Source organism: Serpula lacrymans, assembly GCF_000218685.1.
Source record: "Serpula lacrymans var. lacrymans S7.9 unplaced genomic scaffold SERLAscaffold_4, whole genome shotgun sequence".
Taxonomy (NCBI): domain Eukaryota; kingdom Fungi; phylum Basidiomycota; class Agaricomycetes; order Boletales; family Serpulaceae; genus Serpula; species Serpula lacrymans.
In genome coordinates, this window is record NW_006763293.1 from 144,415 (window position 1) to 159,958 (window position 15,544).

At 45.1% G+C, this 15,544-nt stretch overlaps 6 protein-coding genes across 6 annotated transcripts; 3 read left to right on the plus strand and 3 right to left on the minus strand.

Annotated features, from left to right (window-relative positions):
* Positions 1–1,323: 1,323 nt before the first annotated feature.
* Positions 1,324–1,756, minus strand: SERLADRAFT_366608 (uncharacterized protein; the record flags this gene model as incomplete). The annotated part of the gene is made up of 4 exons (XM_007315109.1): positions 1,324–1,380; positions 1,452–1,519; positions 1,575–1,682; positions 1,735–1,756. The coding sequence occupies 4 exons, from the start codon at positions 1,754–1,756 to the stop codon at positions 1,324–1,326; spliced, it is 255 nt and encodes an 84-aa protein (XP_007315171.1).
* A 1,288-nt stretch (positions 1,757–3,044) lies between these two features.
* SERLADRAFT_459900 (uncharacterized protein) lies at positions 3,045–3,560 on the plus strand (the record flags this gene model as incomplete). The annotated part of the gene is made up of 2 exons (XM_007315110.1): positions 3,045–3,145; positions 3,194–3,560. Coding segments are annotated over 2 exons (402 nt in total), but the record flags the coding sequence as incomplete, so codon positions are not given.
* Positions 3,561–3,598: 38 nt separating this feature from the next.
* On the plus strand, positions 3,599–4,016 carry SERLADRAFT_459901 (uncharacterized protein; the record flags this gene model as incomplete). The annotated part of the gene is made up of 1 exon (XM_007315111.1): positions 3,599–4,016. A coding segment is annotated over one exon (180 nt), but the record flags the coding sequence as incomplete, so codon positions are not given.
* A 386-nt stretch (positions 4,017–4,402) lies between these two features.
* SERLADRAFT_346774 (uncharacterized protein) lies at positions 4,403–6,204 on the minus strand (the record flags this gene model as incomplete). The annotated part of the gene is made up of 3 exons (XM_007315112.1): positions 4,403–4,888; positions 5,000–5,565; positions 5,733–6,204. The coding sequence occupies 3 exons, from the start codon at positions 6,202–6,204 to the stop codon at positions 4,403–4,405; spliced, it is 1,524 nt and encodes a 507-aa protein (XP_007315174.1).
* Positions 6,205–7,569: 1,365 nt separating this feature from the next.
* SERLADRAFT_413627 (uncharacterized protein) lies at positions 7,570–12,764 on the minus strand (the record flags this gene model as incomplete). Its single annotated transcript, XM_007315113.1, has 27 exons — positions 7,570–7,612; positions 7,642–7,788; positions 7,854–7,879; positions 7,935–7,975; positions 8,031–8,061; positions 8,088–8,141; positions 8,173–8,261; positions 8,347–8,401; positions 8,456–8,532; positions 8,584–8,616; positions 8,671–8,701; positions 8,757–8,785; positions 8,844–8,940; positions 9,000–9,032; positions 9,227–9,287; positions 9,329–9,399; positions 9,608–9,671; positions 9,796–9,877; positions 10,200–10,221; positions 10,284–10,562; positions 10,614–10,826; positions 10,893–11,202; positions 11,258–11,463; positions 11,514–12,145; positions 12,167–12,180; positions 12,260–12,456; positions 12,518–12,764. The coding sequence occupies 11 exons, from the start codon at positions 12,762–12,764 to the stop codon at positions 9,633–9,635; spliced, it is 2,241 nt and encodes a 746-aa protein (XP_007315175.1).
* A 124-nt stretch (positions 12,765–12,888) lies between these two features.
* SERLADRAFT_459908 (uncharacterized protein) lies at positions 12,889–14,668 on the plus strand (the record flags this gene model as incomplete). Its single annotated transcript, XM_007315114.1, has 3 exons — positions 12,889–13,040; positions 13,104–13,329; positions 13,388–14,668. One exon carries the CDS (start codon positions 13,737–13,739, stop codon positions 14,145–14,147), a length of 411 nt encoding a protein of 136 aa, XP_007315176.1.
* Positions 14,669–15,544: the final 876 nt, after the last annotated feature.

Sequence of the window (15,544 nt, forward strand, 5' to 3'; positions counted from 1 at the left end):
CCCTTGCAATTTTCATCCATTCAGTTACATCATCTATCTGAGATACCTGTATAGACATTTGTATGAATAAACTATAAACATCATGGCAACTGCATGCACAATTCAAGAATATAGGTTGACACGATGAAATCAGGTTTCCGGGCATTTGAGCCAGCACCAAATATAGCAAACACTAGTGCACTGCGACTCTGCTCCTTCCTATTAAGGTATATCTCACTCAGATTAGCAGTCTTGGTTGATACTCATCACCGGCATTGCGCTGGCACAATGCTCTTGAGCCCAAAAAGGCTTTAAATCACACTGTAAATGTGTATGTGATACTATAGCACTACTGTACATAGTTTTTGGGGCACAATGCTAAATTATATCCACTGTACACATCATTTACTCTTAAAGTTGAGCTTTATCCTCGTATATAGCACAAGAAATCACACATTCCTTTGATTTTTACATTACAATAGCAATACGCATGTATTTTTAACATGCTCGAGCTATGTGGCTGGTGATCACACAAACAACGCATGTGCTATGGCTCATTGGCTCAAACGCCCATCCTGGCTCAAATGCCGGTCCTACACTGTACAATACTGTAGTGTCTCGGTTATTGTATGTAGAACGAAGTATAACAATACTATAGTGAACACGTCACTGTTTTTCTCGGAGCATGTGGTGCAATACCCACTTCCGGAAATCTCAGATGAGAAATTCTGGTGCCCTCTGGGGATAGATTTTTCTTGATTTAGGTATAGCACCTGACCGAAATTGGTCTTCAAAAGTATGTTGGAGGAAGTTTTGGAAACCCAAATGGGATCAGCTCAGACTTTTGAATTGCGCTTAGCCATAAAACTATCAAGCGAGTTCGACCATTTTGCAGATGTATTATCAAATGAAACACCGTGTTACACTAATCTAAATTATCCGAGCAGAAAACTGCTCTGAGTTCGGGGTTTTTGGTCGGACAGCCTAGTGGATTGGCAATTATATATGTTTTCCGGTAGTATGTGAGGACTGTCAAACGATAAGTTGCAGGCGCGCCCACTTGTAGACCACTAGAGAACAAAGCTTACCAGAATCGTTTTCATGTGTTCCTCCGCCATTTTACGAAGGCTACTTTCCATCTCTAATTCTTTGTTTAGAGCTTCCACTTTAGTGGTATGTAGAGTCACGACTGTTTATTCCATAATAAGACGAACAAATTTGCGAAGCTTCAAAAGAGTACTTACTGCGCGCAAGCTTTTCAGATAAGTACGCATTTTGCTGCTTCACTGAAACTGCCTTGAGCGAGGAAACAGATCGAGGACAGCATAATAAACATACGAAGGATCATTGATTGATCGAGTTCCTGAACCTGCTGTTGCGCGTTGGCGGCCGCTGACCTTGCTGCATCGGAAAAACGGATTTTTTTGGCAGATGTAAACGAAAAATAACAAGGCACGGGATATATAATACACACCACTAATCTGCTTGTTATCAAGCTCATCTTGCAGCATTTTGATTTCGGATGCTTGCGCTTTATTCACTGAGACCAAGTAAATGTGTGGCAGTAAACCAAAGTTATTAGATTAGATACAAACCGCTTATGAAGTGGCTCTCAAGCTCTTTGATCTGCTTTTGAGAAAATGCTTTTTCCTGTTCCATCTGATCTTGTACTTGTTTAACCTCACCTCGAGCATCGTCCATGACTGAATATCAATTCATAAAGTAGTGAGCAGTCTAGAATGTCAAGAGACGCACCTTTCTTCAACATCTGTGCCATATTTTGAATTTGTGGTTCTCGAAGGCTCGATAATAGAAGAGTACGCATGATATCATGCAACCCAGTACTTTCGTCGTAAATAGGTCGCCCTTGGGCAGACTGGTTTGGTACATCTCGACAGTCAGTCGCATTCTCTGGTTGACGAAGCAGTGCGCCAGCGGAAGAAGCTATCCCACCATGGTTCTCAGCTGATGGAACGAGTGCAGAGCAACTTGAAGTTTTAGTTTGTACGTCCCCTGCATTCATAAGACCGTGTGGATACGAGTTGACAGACACCAAAAAACCACCACTTATACTATTACCATATTGCTTACCATGTCCTTCATTATCGATGATTCCTCGATTTAATGATTCCACTGAGCCATCCACACGTGCCGGTACGAAAATATCATAGAGAGATAAAGAGGTCCCAGTAGCTGAGGGTTCCGACTTCAAGTCCTGAGGCTTTTAATAGAAGTTAAAAGTCACAGACGATATTTGGATTCTGTGAGGTGGCCGAAGACGCTTACCTTTGATTGTGACTGGCCGTAGGATGATTCGGAATGCTTCGTCTTTTTCCATGCTGGGCCTTTGCACCCAGGTTCGTCAGGTTCGTTGATTTCTGATATCATCCGTTTCGAGTTTTCCTTACACCCTTGCTCATAGCCAAGAACCCTCTTGATGAGCCAGGCTCCCTTTCCAATACACGTGGAAGGTAAAATTCCACCATCAAAGATTTGAGATCGGGATGTGTTAATAACTTTCTTTGTAAGCCAATCGATCTTTTTTCCATCACACCACAAGTAACGATTCTCCTTCAGAAAGGGATAGCGAATAAGTGACCTGTGAAGGTCATTACCCACAGCGGAGTCTCGGACAGGTGAGTTGGAGACGGCAGTAGGTGCGGGACCACACCACAGTTTCCACGGTACAGCTGCTGACTGTTCCATTCGAGCATAAAGATTATAAGACTCCTCCGAAACACCGATGTAAATGTCGCCTGGAATTCCAAACAATGCGAACTCGTTTGGTGAGCCGTTTCCTCGATATTCATGATAAGGAACATGATAACCATCCTTTTCCCGAATCAGAGAAAAGGGACAATCAGGGACCAGAGTTGCCACTTGCAGAGAAAATGTTCGGTGGGATGATTTGATTCCATGGGGACTCTGAAGAGCTGAGCCTGCGCTAGGTTGTGACATGTAAAATTACTGTAAACAGTTCCAACTTGGCAGCTGTTGAAGCCCGCGACGTTCTGAGTCTGTATTATCCGCAACAACGATCCCACGCTGGGTTAGCGTGACGGTGGCACTGGTCGCGTCTTTGGCATCATGGAGTGGGATCAAATCATTCCAGCCAGATTGATAGAGGCCAATGACCTTGTGTATGTCTTGCGAGATGTCTTTCAAAGTACGTCTAATCAACTAACTCACATCTCTCAAACCTGAGTTCAGCCAGCAATCCACAGGTTATCAAGCAATATTCATGCATTGCAACGCACACCTCAAAATTGTCTCGAGCGATCTCATGTGTCGTAGAACTCATGGCCGCACAATTGGCATATTGGCCAATCTGGATTATGCTACCCTCGACACAACCCTTGATCCTACTTCACAGTCTTGCATGGTCCCTACACCTTTCACTGTATTGGACCTATCTGTGGGGGGATTCCTGTACCGACAAGATCTCGAATCACTGTTCTATGCGTTTCTTTGGACTGTCTGCCGGTATCACGACGGCAGAGAGATACCAAACCCACCTCTGCAGGCATGGCTGAGCGTATCTGATGCCCAGTTAAGAGCTATCAAATATAATTTTCTGTGCGATCCAGACGCCTTGGAAAGAATACTGCCGGACAATCGCAGAACTTTGTTACATTGGCTGCTCCCTCTCCAGGAAATGTTTCGTAAAGGCCACGAAGCTCGCATCGAACACGAAAACGAAATATATTACAGTGGATCCTCAAACATATCCATACCATTTGATCAAGAGACTCTAGGCGGACATGTAACATTTGCGGAATTTGATGCTATTTTTTCCAGACCTCTAAACGTTTGAAACGTATAAAGACACAGGTCCATCCATCCGTCCATCCTTCGGATGTATGCAATACTCAGCGTCCCACCTGTAGCCTTATCCTGTGTTTATGTGTATCGTGCACTTTTTCCTTGCATCGTTTTATATACCCCATGCTTTGATACGGTGATATTAGCTGTATATTGGTGCTCCTGCGTACTGGCGCACAACCGTTGCACGAATGTAATAAAGCTAGCTGGACACACAAAAGTCAGTGAAAAATCGCTTGTCACTGTATTGTTCTCAGATTTGTAAGTGACGATTTGAGTTTTTAAATGGAAACCAAGTATCTCTACAACGGTACAGATCGTCACCTTATTTACTGCTTTCCCCCTCAAAATTACGGTTAGCTATGAACTCATCCTCAAATTCCATTGTCAACCTTGCTCGACGTCTTCAACATGGATAATATGCAAAAATTTCGCGATAGTACGGATACATCATTGTGACAGTAGATTAATACGACAACAGTAATAACACTATACATGATCTATCCAACAGCGTTATACATCTTAGGTATCACGCATACAACCTCTTCGTGTACCTAAACAGAACAATGAGCAACACAATACAAATGAAGATATTATCGACTTACGAATTCAAACCATGTACACCTCCTTCGATCTGAGCGCTGGCCGTCCTGAGCTCAAAGCGCACACGACCCTCTGTCACACCCTTCTTCAACTCAGCAACACTTCGCACCCCGATATCTTGCAAACTATGCTGCAAGCCCACGTAAAGGTAAGGCAGGAACGCCTTCACACTTCCCTTATCCTGCACATCACCTGAAACACCCTGTGCCACCTTAACGGATGAAGACTCTGAAAAATAACGAGTTGTAGCCGCATTCTCATGCGGTGCACTAGTAGGCTGAGGTGCGTGTTTCGTCGAACCAGGCTTCCCATTGGCTTGGGCAGAGTTGGCGCCAGGTTTACCCTGTTCCATCGCTTCCAGGCTCCCCATGCCTCTGTACGCCTTCACCCTCTTGCCTTCATGATAAAAGTATTCTCCAGGAGCTTCAGTCGTACCCGCAAGGAGACCTCCCATCATTACCGCACTTGCACCCAAAGCCAACGCCTTGACAATATGACCCACGTTACTAATCCCACCATCCGCAATGACTGGAACGCCAAAATGGGATGCAAACTCAGCAACAGCGTACACGGCCGTTGCCTGGGGTCGGCCAACGGCCATAACCTCTTGCGTAATACAAATAGACCCACTTCCCATACCAATGCGAAGTGCATCTGCCCCAGCAGCGATAAGGTTTGCGGCCTGCTCCCTTGTCACAACATTACCAGCAATGACCTCAAGCTGAGGATGCGTTTGCTTGACCCACTGTATCATTTCGATCTGGAAGACCGAATTGCCTTGTGAAGAATCTAGCACCACGATATCCAAACCAGCCTCGACGAGCAAAGTAAGCCTTTCTCTATCAGAGGGCCTAGTTCCGACAGCAGCTGCGGCATAAAGCTGTTTACTTTCCAAGTTTTTACTGGCCAATGGGTAAGTCTGATTCTTGAGCAGATCGGAGCGAGCAAGGAGTGATGTTAGCTGGCCCTCTGCATTGACGATAGGGAGTTTTCCTTTTTTCGAGTCACGTAAGATATGATTAGCTTCCGCAAGCGTGACACCTTGCGGAGCAGTAACGAGATTAGTGGTCATGACATCGCGTAAAGAAGCAAATGGTGATTGGAACTGCACGTCACGAGAAGTAACGATGCCGACTAGCTTTCCACCCAGAAGCCCCGTATCTGAAAAGAGAAAGGTGATTAGCACATGTTTACTTAAGCAAGCAGAATGGTATCAGAACAAAAAACATCATGTTATCCGCAGATCACACGCAGAACGCGTTACTCAGCAGAACGAAGGTTATGAAAAAGGTATCGTCATTCATTATAAAGCAGCTCGTGACACTTACCAGTAACAGGAATACCACAGAAACCAAGGCGTGCTTTGATATCCAAGACGTCCTCAACTAAATGAGTGGGAGAGAGTACAACAGGGTCTGCAATAAAACCATTTTCGTGTCTCTTGACGGCTCGGACCATAGCAGCTTGAGAAGCCGCGGATTGATTATGGTGGATGACACCAATACCACCGAGAAGAGCCAAACTGATAGCCATCTCGGTCTCCGTGACAGTATCCATAGGGCTACTCATGAAAGGTGTTTTCAACACTACATTCCGCGTCACCCTACTTTCCGTTATCACATCGGAGGCTGGAAAATCGATCTTTCCTGGAAGCATCAAAAAGTCGTTATACGTCAGCCCCCCGTGGACTGTAGAGTCCATGAGCTCTTGTACAGAAAGCCCATCTGAGCGAGGATATGTCGCAAGATGGGCGATAGCGGTAGAGGGGTCGAGGAATGTAGTTTTGGATGGGGCGGGCATTTTAGCCAGTTATAATCAGAAAATTTCGATAAGCTTATATAGCCTTGTTTCAATCGGAGATTGAACTGAAATCAAGCCTTTTCCGACACATATCTTTCCACCTTGCAGGGTCTAAGCTTACAGTTATGGGGCACATGTAGAGTGCGTGTATGGTCGAAAGGCGGATGTGAACCATACTGATGGGTGAGGATCTCTTAGATATTATCACCTGACTCATAATTGACACTAATGCTTTCAGGGTCGTACCGAGGGCGTTTAGAAAGGACTCGAAATGAGAAACAGCAGGCATACAGCATACGTATTTACCTCAGCGCTGATGGTATCGACAATCTGAGCGATCTCCACCTTACCGCATAGAAGTTCGCATTTATCCGGCCATATATCTCCAGATATGCTACCAAGGTATGCGATACTATGGCTTTATCACTCAAAGCGAATGAAACAAGTCATGAAAAAGCTTGCTTACCTACCTTCCGTGGTTGGGGGAGGAAGCACCGCAAATGATGTAAGGCGTGCACCGACTTATAGCCCCTTCTTCCGGAAGGATCTCAAGACCATTAAGATTAGGACCGTGATGGCAATTCTCTGGTAGACACAGGAAGCACCTGTGCGATTTACAGCCCAGTCGAGATCTGAAACAGGATGGGACTCGAATTTCTAGTTATCCAATGATAGGTGACTTCGGTCCTGATCGTGTGAGTACTGCGCTACCGTTTGACCTTTGCATGACGTGCATTGAATATCCCACTCGTGCTTCTAAAGGAAGAAAACAACATAGTGGTTATATGCCCCAAGTATAATTCACTAGCCGCCATATCTATTTCTGCAAGAGTAGGTTTTATGTAAACAGTTTACCCCATATTCGTCGCCAACCGTCTCACCCAACCAAAGCATATTGATACAGTAATCAAAAGGCCAGCAAGGGAAAGAGCTGATACCACAGTGAGCTTGCGCAGTATTACAAGCTGCTGATTATGCCATAAGGAAATATAATACCCAATCTGTGTCCCTCACACTACTGAAACGTTGAAGCTTTAGAAGTCTTACACATTAATGTATACCACTGTATGTCTCTCGTCATTAGAGGATTTCTTCATGATGCCAGGTCTGGTATATGCTTATCTTCTGAGTTACTCGATCGGTGTCTCTAGTTATTCGTCTGGTAAATAGACGATATCCTGTAGTAGGTTGGCAGAAAACGGTGCTAATAATAAATAGATAGAATTACAGCACATCGGACGATATCGCTTGATGGAGAGGTATGTCCTCAAGTGTAACTGCAGGGAAGATTGATTGTGTTAAAATGGGCGGGCAGACCAGGGTATGAATGTTCAAGAAAAGACTTCAGAATGTACAAACATGCGATTACTGCCAATCTTTTGCGACGTCAACATTGTCCAAAGTCCGGCTGCAAGTTTTCATGCATTTGTGACTGACACTGAACTTGCAGCACTCTGCAAAGCTGGACGGGCGAACTCTAGTTCACCTAGGCTCGACTGTGCAACTGAGAGAGACTCTTGGTCGCTTTTCCACAAAGCGATTTGCATCCTCGTCGCGAGCACCGCATGCACCACTGCTTGTATACTAACATATTGTGAAAAGTAATATCAGTTGCAATTGTCTGAGTCCCCAATTTGGATATAACATACTCTGGAAAGATATCGGTATACGGACCCTGATTAGATCGTGATGAGCTTAGATTAGAGAATTAATGCAAAACCCCAACACACCTTAAATAGTACATTCATCAACATATTAGCGACGGAGAAGGCTATGGATGATGCATCAATACATTTGATTTTGAGTATCTGCAATCCCCCACTTACCTGAGGCACAGATGAGATAAAAGACATTGTGCTGAATGAGAGTTTGAAGTAGCTCACTTCCTGAGGTTCGATGGTGTTTGTAAGCACGGTACACGTTAAAAAATAATAGTTCTATCAAGATTAGATTAGAAAGCAGATGTACAATTTGAACTTCAACCCAACCTAGCTCTTTGACCAGCACAAGTGCATATATCACAGAAGCTACGTTACCTTGAGTAACTTGATAACAAACTGTAACCAGCGGTACAGGAGATGGGCTGACTAAAAAATATCGTGGATGAATATAACAGAATGCAGATAAGAAACAAAACCATACAGGCGAGAGTAGTCTGGTACTTCGTAACTACAACGATAATGCCAACAGCGGTACTCTGCCAGTGAGCAGAGTATTAATTTATTATAATATAAACAAGGAGATAACTCACGAAGCTGCTACCTACCAGAATACGCATAACTTTCTTACTGTGTCCCCATAGAGCGTACGTCCGTAACATAAATATCACTAAAACCCAGTCAGTGATATTCTCTTTGTAAAAGCGAAATAGTGTATTACTTCCGACGATATATAGTATTGATGCTCCCAGCGCTGAAATAAGTGTTTCAGTTGCCACAAGTTCTCAGCAGGCTTAGTGAGACCTACCAGTATTTGTCGTGTAGAATATATAGCACAGCTATACATAAAATAAATAGGTAAGCGACCCAACTTGAAGATAAAATGGCCCGCACATCTCGCTGGAAATAAGGATAAAGTGCTCCTGGTAACAACCTGCGCATTAGATAAAGAAGCAAACATCTGTGAGTATAGAGCTTTACCGTAGCAGCGCACGAGTAACATGGCAAATGGGATGTAACGTGCAAGCAAGTACGGAACCTTCACCTTTCTCCATTTTGTTTTGCAAATATATGCGACCTGTAAATTTTCATTTTCTCGAAAGGCTGGTCTCATATTTGTAAAGCAACGACACACACCTCATCTTCAAATTGGATGCAATATTCGTATACCTGTAAAAAGCAGTTATTCACATCGGTCACGTTTAAAAAGAGACTCAAATTCGAACAAAAGTAACAGCTGTAGACACTATCGGTAAAAGCTTGAGTTAAACATGAAAATGAGGTTGTGGAGATTTAGTACCAACGGCATACTGCGAGCGCAAAAATGAATGCTGGTTTTTATATCGGATTCAAAAAGAGCTTACGTTGACCGATTGGAGATGTCTAGCGATTTCGACATCAGACGAATCGAAGGGATCCATGATACTGACGATAATATTTTGGAGATGAGAAGTAGCTTCACTCACAGGTCTTTATTAAATACAGGAGCGAAAATTGGCCACACAGCCTTGGGCTGCGATTGGATAACCGCGAACGACTATAAGTAGATGATCTATATCAGAAACATCAGCGGGTCACTCAAGCTTGCGAGAACCGTTTGTTGAGGCTGAAAGCAGTGATTTCACCATGTTCTGTCTGAAGTTCCTGGAAGGCGCAGCCTTGACTCAGCGTAAGTCTACGTTGGGCGATGACTATATGATCAGAAAGAACCGGTGCGCTGATCAAATATGTATTTGTGGACATACCATCACATAGGTTTTTTTCAACTGTCTAGGATATACGCAGACAATGCGGGAGGACAATTACGAGCTGCCATTTGAATTTTGAGGAAGTGATAAATCAAAGGCCCCAGCGCATCAGAATTGATCAAGATACAAATAGGCGAAGACAAGTGGGCTACCTTCTGCATGGCAAGTAGGATTTAAAGACTCACAATGATGGCACCACTGTTTCTCCGATGAATCGCGACAAAAAAAACTAAGCCGGCGAAACTACGTGTTCGTTCGAGGCAGTCGCTGCACAGTGCTTGCAGTGCAAACTTAGGTTAGCAGGTGGATAGATGTTGGGCGATACCATAGGCAGTGCTCCACGGCGCCTCGAAGTGTGAGGCCGCTCATTACAGTCCTATCACAGCAGAATGTCGCATTGCAACCGAATCACTTTACGTGTGAGACCCTAAAGGAGAGAACCTCCACAAAACTTCGGTCTTCAAAAGACGCTTTAGATGCGGATAGCAGCTATTTGTGATATTACAAATATCCTTATCTGCACTTTTTGGGAGGAGAAGGCAAGAAATCGATCGAATATACCGTACTTAACGATTCTCCCAATACCCACTGCGCAAATAACTCGATGGCTGCTGCAAAAAGGTCGGCGTCAGTCATACAGACTCGCATCGTAAACTGGAAGATTCAGACTCACCCTCGCCCGCAATAATGTCGTCCATTTCATCCATGTCGTCCATTTCGTCATCTTCATCTTCATCTTCTTCATCGCTAAAATCTTGGAGAATTCCATCATACTCGGCTCCCTGAGGCCCTTCGTCCGAATCAGAGGAATCGCTAACTAATTGCAAATCTGGGGGCCCGTCATCTGAATCACTTTCATCGTCAATTGATGCCAGCGCTGGCATTTCTCCGCTTAAATCTACGTCGTGCCCTTCGTCTACTCCACCGGGGGAGCCAGCACTCTGAGACTCGCCTGAAAATGAAATATGAGACAGTACAGGTTGCAATAAACGCTGATACCTACTTTGGACATCACTAGCAACTTTTGGGGCTTGCTCAGCTTGGATAGAGTCACTTCCTATCAGTAAACTAGACTCTCCAGCATCAGGAGAAATGGGCTCCAAAGCGGGAATATTTTGATCCAATCCACCTTCATCTCCATTTTCGCCTTCGTCGTTTTCATCTAACTGGTGAGCATGACCAGCAAACTCAGGGAACGTGGTCGCTACAACAGCAGCTAAGTCATCAAAAGAATGGCATGTCAACAATACATCATTGAAAACCAATAACAATGTTAAATCACCTTCTCCATTACCACCACCAGCGCCCCCATTCATCCAGTCGTGAAAAACATCCACTTGAAGAGCAACTGGAGCCTGATTTTCATTATTATTCTCAGGCCTGGCACTAGGTGTGGGAGTCGGTTCCCAATTGAAGTAGAGCCCAGTATCGGTGATTTGAAGGCAGCTGATAAAAGGCAATAGTTTGGGAGTATCGAAGCTAACAACTCTACAGACAGAAAGCGGGAGACTAGTGGTAGGCGTGCGCGCTGCCGAGCCGGAGGTTGCAGTGTGAATGTCTGAATCTAAAGCAAGTACAAAAATTCCTCGTCGCTGTACTAATACTTGAGTTCCCAGTAAAGTATAAATTTGAACATGAATAACATACAGTTGCCAATCCAATCTTCCCGTATTCAAATGCAAGATATATTGAAAAATCGTCCCGATACCTCGACTGCGGATTGAAATTGATCTGAGTGAGAGCATCCGCCAGCGCGATTTCTTTGGTAACCACACGCTCGAAATCGCGAATAATTAATAACAAGCCATACGTAGATAATGCGACAAGGTCCCTTCCGGAAGAGGATACGTGAACTGCAAACTCTGATTAATATGCCGAATTAAACATAACATAGGTAACCCACCAGCCATGAGTGCGCCAAAGTGATTCTGACCAGCCGAAGCTCCTGAATATGAAGGGTAAACCAAGGACACTGGATTAGGCGCTAAGATATTATCTTGCACGGGAGAAGGAGCATCGCCAGGCCACAAGACATGCCATTGTCGACTCTGAACCAGATGTTCCGGAGAGAGTGAAAACACCAAAGCCCCACCCTCCTTGCTGAACACCCGCAGCTGCTGTGATCCACAGATGAAAGCATAACGGTCATTCACCTCCACATAATTGATGCGACCCAATGGGCGTGATTGAGTGTCGGGAGTTACTGCTTGAATACCGGTTATGCTCTGCACAAGTTTCGATGTCGGGACATCCCACATATATGCGTTGTTTACTGCGGTGGAAAGGAGGGTGGGGTAAACAAAACGGAAAGCACGTGTCATCTCGGGCATCTGGAGAAGAGACCAAGGTTTGAAGTGACCCCGATTGGTAGGAGATGAAAACATATGTGCAGCTTGGTTCGAGGCTCGCAGCATTTGATCATCGGGAGGGAAGGGCGTGGGGAGATCACCAGGATCGAGATCGGGAGGATAATCACTACTGAGGCGCCAGACTTCTTTGCAGTTGTCATGTCGGTTGAAGATAAGAAAGCCATTGCTATATTCACAATGGGCGTACCGGACCACGTGAAGCTACACGATGAGAAATTATGTTTATCAGCTACCGTTCTTGTTTTCAAAATGACTATAAAAAAACGTCGATAACACGTACCTGACCTAAGGACCATAGAACCTGACTACTTTTGAGATCGGTTACATAGAGGCCGCCATGTTGAAATGTAGTGATGACAAGAGCCAGTCTTTCGTCCACTTTTATGCGATGCACGGCATGCCCTGAAGCTTTTATTTCTTTGTAGGTGGACGGTCCTCGACCCATCCATGCCCTCTCGACCTGCCATCGCTTTTGGCCTGTTGTGTTGACCGATTAACGGACTGCACGCACATCCAAGATAGGATAGCCTGTACTCACAAAATGCTTTCCAATTTTTAACGCCGATAAGAGATCGTTCTGGATAAGACTTTATCGAATCAGAGAGAGAGGTGACTGCAGACGGTGCAAAATGGTGAAGAACAGCGGCTTTGTGATAAATAGACGATTCATTGGCAGCGAAGATGTCGTGCCATTGCCGCGATACTTGTGGAACGATGCAGAGGGAATGTAAAGGAAGATAAGAAAGAGATTCAAGAGCGATTTCCGTTGGGAGCAAATGTAGCATGGTGGTAGAACGTATAGATGAAAGTAGCTCAGGGGTCGCGATGATGCTTTTATTCCACTGTTTCACACGGTATTAATACTAGTCGCCCTTAGGGATTATCAGATTCGAATGTGACGTTTCGACTGCAACACAATCTCTCCACCGTCATGTATAGTCCTGTCGTTCCCTAGAAGCTACAGGAGCTTATGATTTATCTGCACTGACAGGAACACGTCTTCTGCACCTCAACCCCCAGCAGCGTAAGGAACGCAAGTTCCAAAGAAACACTTGGCTATGGTACGCTCTACCATATTACGCTCTACCAGTTCACTATAAAGATAACATTACCGCATGCCCCAGCACCCTTGCTGCGAGCACCTAGTTAGCATGGCAATCAACCATATCTCATGCGACGTTAAATGCGGAGTATTCCTGCACTGGGAGAAGGATGACTCTCCAAAGTCTCGTCATTGTCACCAACACACGTCGCGAGCTTACCTTGAAGGGCACCCCTGACAGAATTCAATCGCTCAAGTCTGATTTGGAAAGGGATGATGAACCTCCGTGGCTACCCGATAAATTTAAGGTATGGTCGAATTTGAAAAATAACCGTCACCGAATGTCTTAAGAATTATGATTGTCAGTTGTACTAGTCGACGTTCATATATTTTGGCTAGCTTCGCCTGTGCTATCCTGCAGTCGGGCGAGGCCGCGCGATAAGTCGCGTCGCATTGTATCTCGAGTGGAGTAGGTCGTTAGGAGGATTGCATTCCCTTAACAATTACAACAACAACAAGAATTCACCTTTCCTCCGACGGTTGCTTGTTCTCAGTCCGCATGCCCAATATCGTACCAAAAGAGGCCTGTGGTTTTCAGCTTTACTATACATGCTCTACGTCTCACTTCGTCGTGGTCTGAACAACGTTCTGCTCACACATCTACGCGAACCCCCATCTTATAGGCTTCCAATCCACACTCAATTCTCACCACCATATGTATCAGACAAATGGCGCCAAATACTTCGACGAGTCAAGGATTTCTGCGCGCCTCATCGTCGAGCCTAATCAAGGTGTTGGTTATTACCCTCTTCGTCTAGGACAGCAACTGGATGGCAGCAAGCTGGAGATCACCAGAAAACTTCGATGGGGAAGCTACTTCAGCACTCTGCTGGCGCGTTCATTATGCAGGAACGGTTTGGGTCCCACTCTCCTCGATGAAGACACGTATCCTTCACCGTACGCTGCTGTCAACATAGTCACGGCCAATGCCTCGTCGGGCGCCGTGAATGCATCGCTTGCAGAGATGGATGCTCTAAGGGCCATCAAGATTACGAATCCTAGTCACCCATGTTGGAAACATTACCATTGTCTCCACCGTTTCTTCATTGTGAAGGGTAGTCATTGACCTCACATGTGCCTCTTCACGGGAACACGGCGCGTTTTCGATTAAGTTTATTAAACGTATCACCAAATAGACCCTCCTTGCTTTGGGAAAGAACATTCATTCTCTACTATCAAGAACCACCCATCAGCGGCTTACGGCACTCGCATTGAACGGGAATTATCGCCTCATACCATCATAACAGTCAAGTCCCAGCTGCTTCCAAACACCTCTTATTTGATTCGAGTGACCTCTATACCTATACCTGCTTCGTCGACTATGGTCATGATGAGTTGGATTAGTGTCATCACGACGGCGTGATTTTGTTATAGCATCTGTACAAGGGGCTCAACCCATCCTGCTTCACGCCCATAAGGTCACACTTGGGTATACGTGGTCCGCACCGCGATAGACATACGGTCGATGAGATGTCTAGTGAAATCTTATCTTGCTTATTCTTTGAGCATCTGTCGAGTAGTTCCGGCTAGGTTTTCCTGCATCTAGTCGGCGTCGCTCCGTTTCAAATCTACGAAACGCCTTCTGTGACTCTCCCGGATACCTGCCCTCGTCGACCCGCGACGCACATTGGTGCTCTCCCATCAGATTTCTTGGAACTTTGTCCTCGTCGGGAGGATTTCTTTGATAAGCAAGGTGAGACCTTCTTTGTCTTCTGTCTTGTCTGACTCACGTGTATGACTCGAAGGCTTTCGTGCCTTGTACAGTTGAGGGATGTTTATGTTTACAGGGTATAACGTCGGGTAAGGACGTAGTCGAGGCCAATCCTTTCATTAGGAATTGCTTGACCATTGATCTTCACAAAGATCCACTGCCCAGGGATTACCAGACGATGGGTGGCTTTGCGATGCGTAGAAAGTTCATAATTTTGTCTTTCCAGTAATGCATGTACTATTGTATCCGAGACACCCGTTGACCTTTTCCCCGAGGCGTGTTGGTGTAAGTCAGTGTACGAGATGATTGGGAACGGTGTATTGAATCGAGTCCATGGTAATAAGAACAAGTGGGATGGGTATGGCAGTTAAAACAGGTTATGAATGAAACGATACACAATGGGCTCGATAATGGAAGCACGGCCATACAGAAGGATAGAATGACTTTTGAAAACAAGTGGAATAAAGTAGCGAAAATGGAAACATAATGGTAAAATGAAAACAGAGCGCAGCTTCAGCGCAGATAGATGAGATGCACACATATTTGCACATACTAGAAAAAATAACGCAGCCTGATCCTACATCGCGATGGTCAAGTCCCGCGCCTGCGCAGAATTCTCCATCTTCTCCCAGGCTCCCCTACTAATGACACACAACTCCTATCCACATCACTCACACTAGTCCTCTGCAATTGCTTCATCATCCTCGCAGTCCAATTTCACGGCTTCGAGGTAACTTTCTGGGACAAGCGCA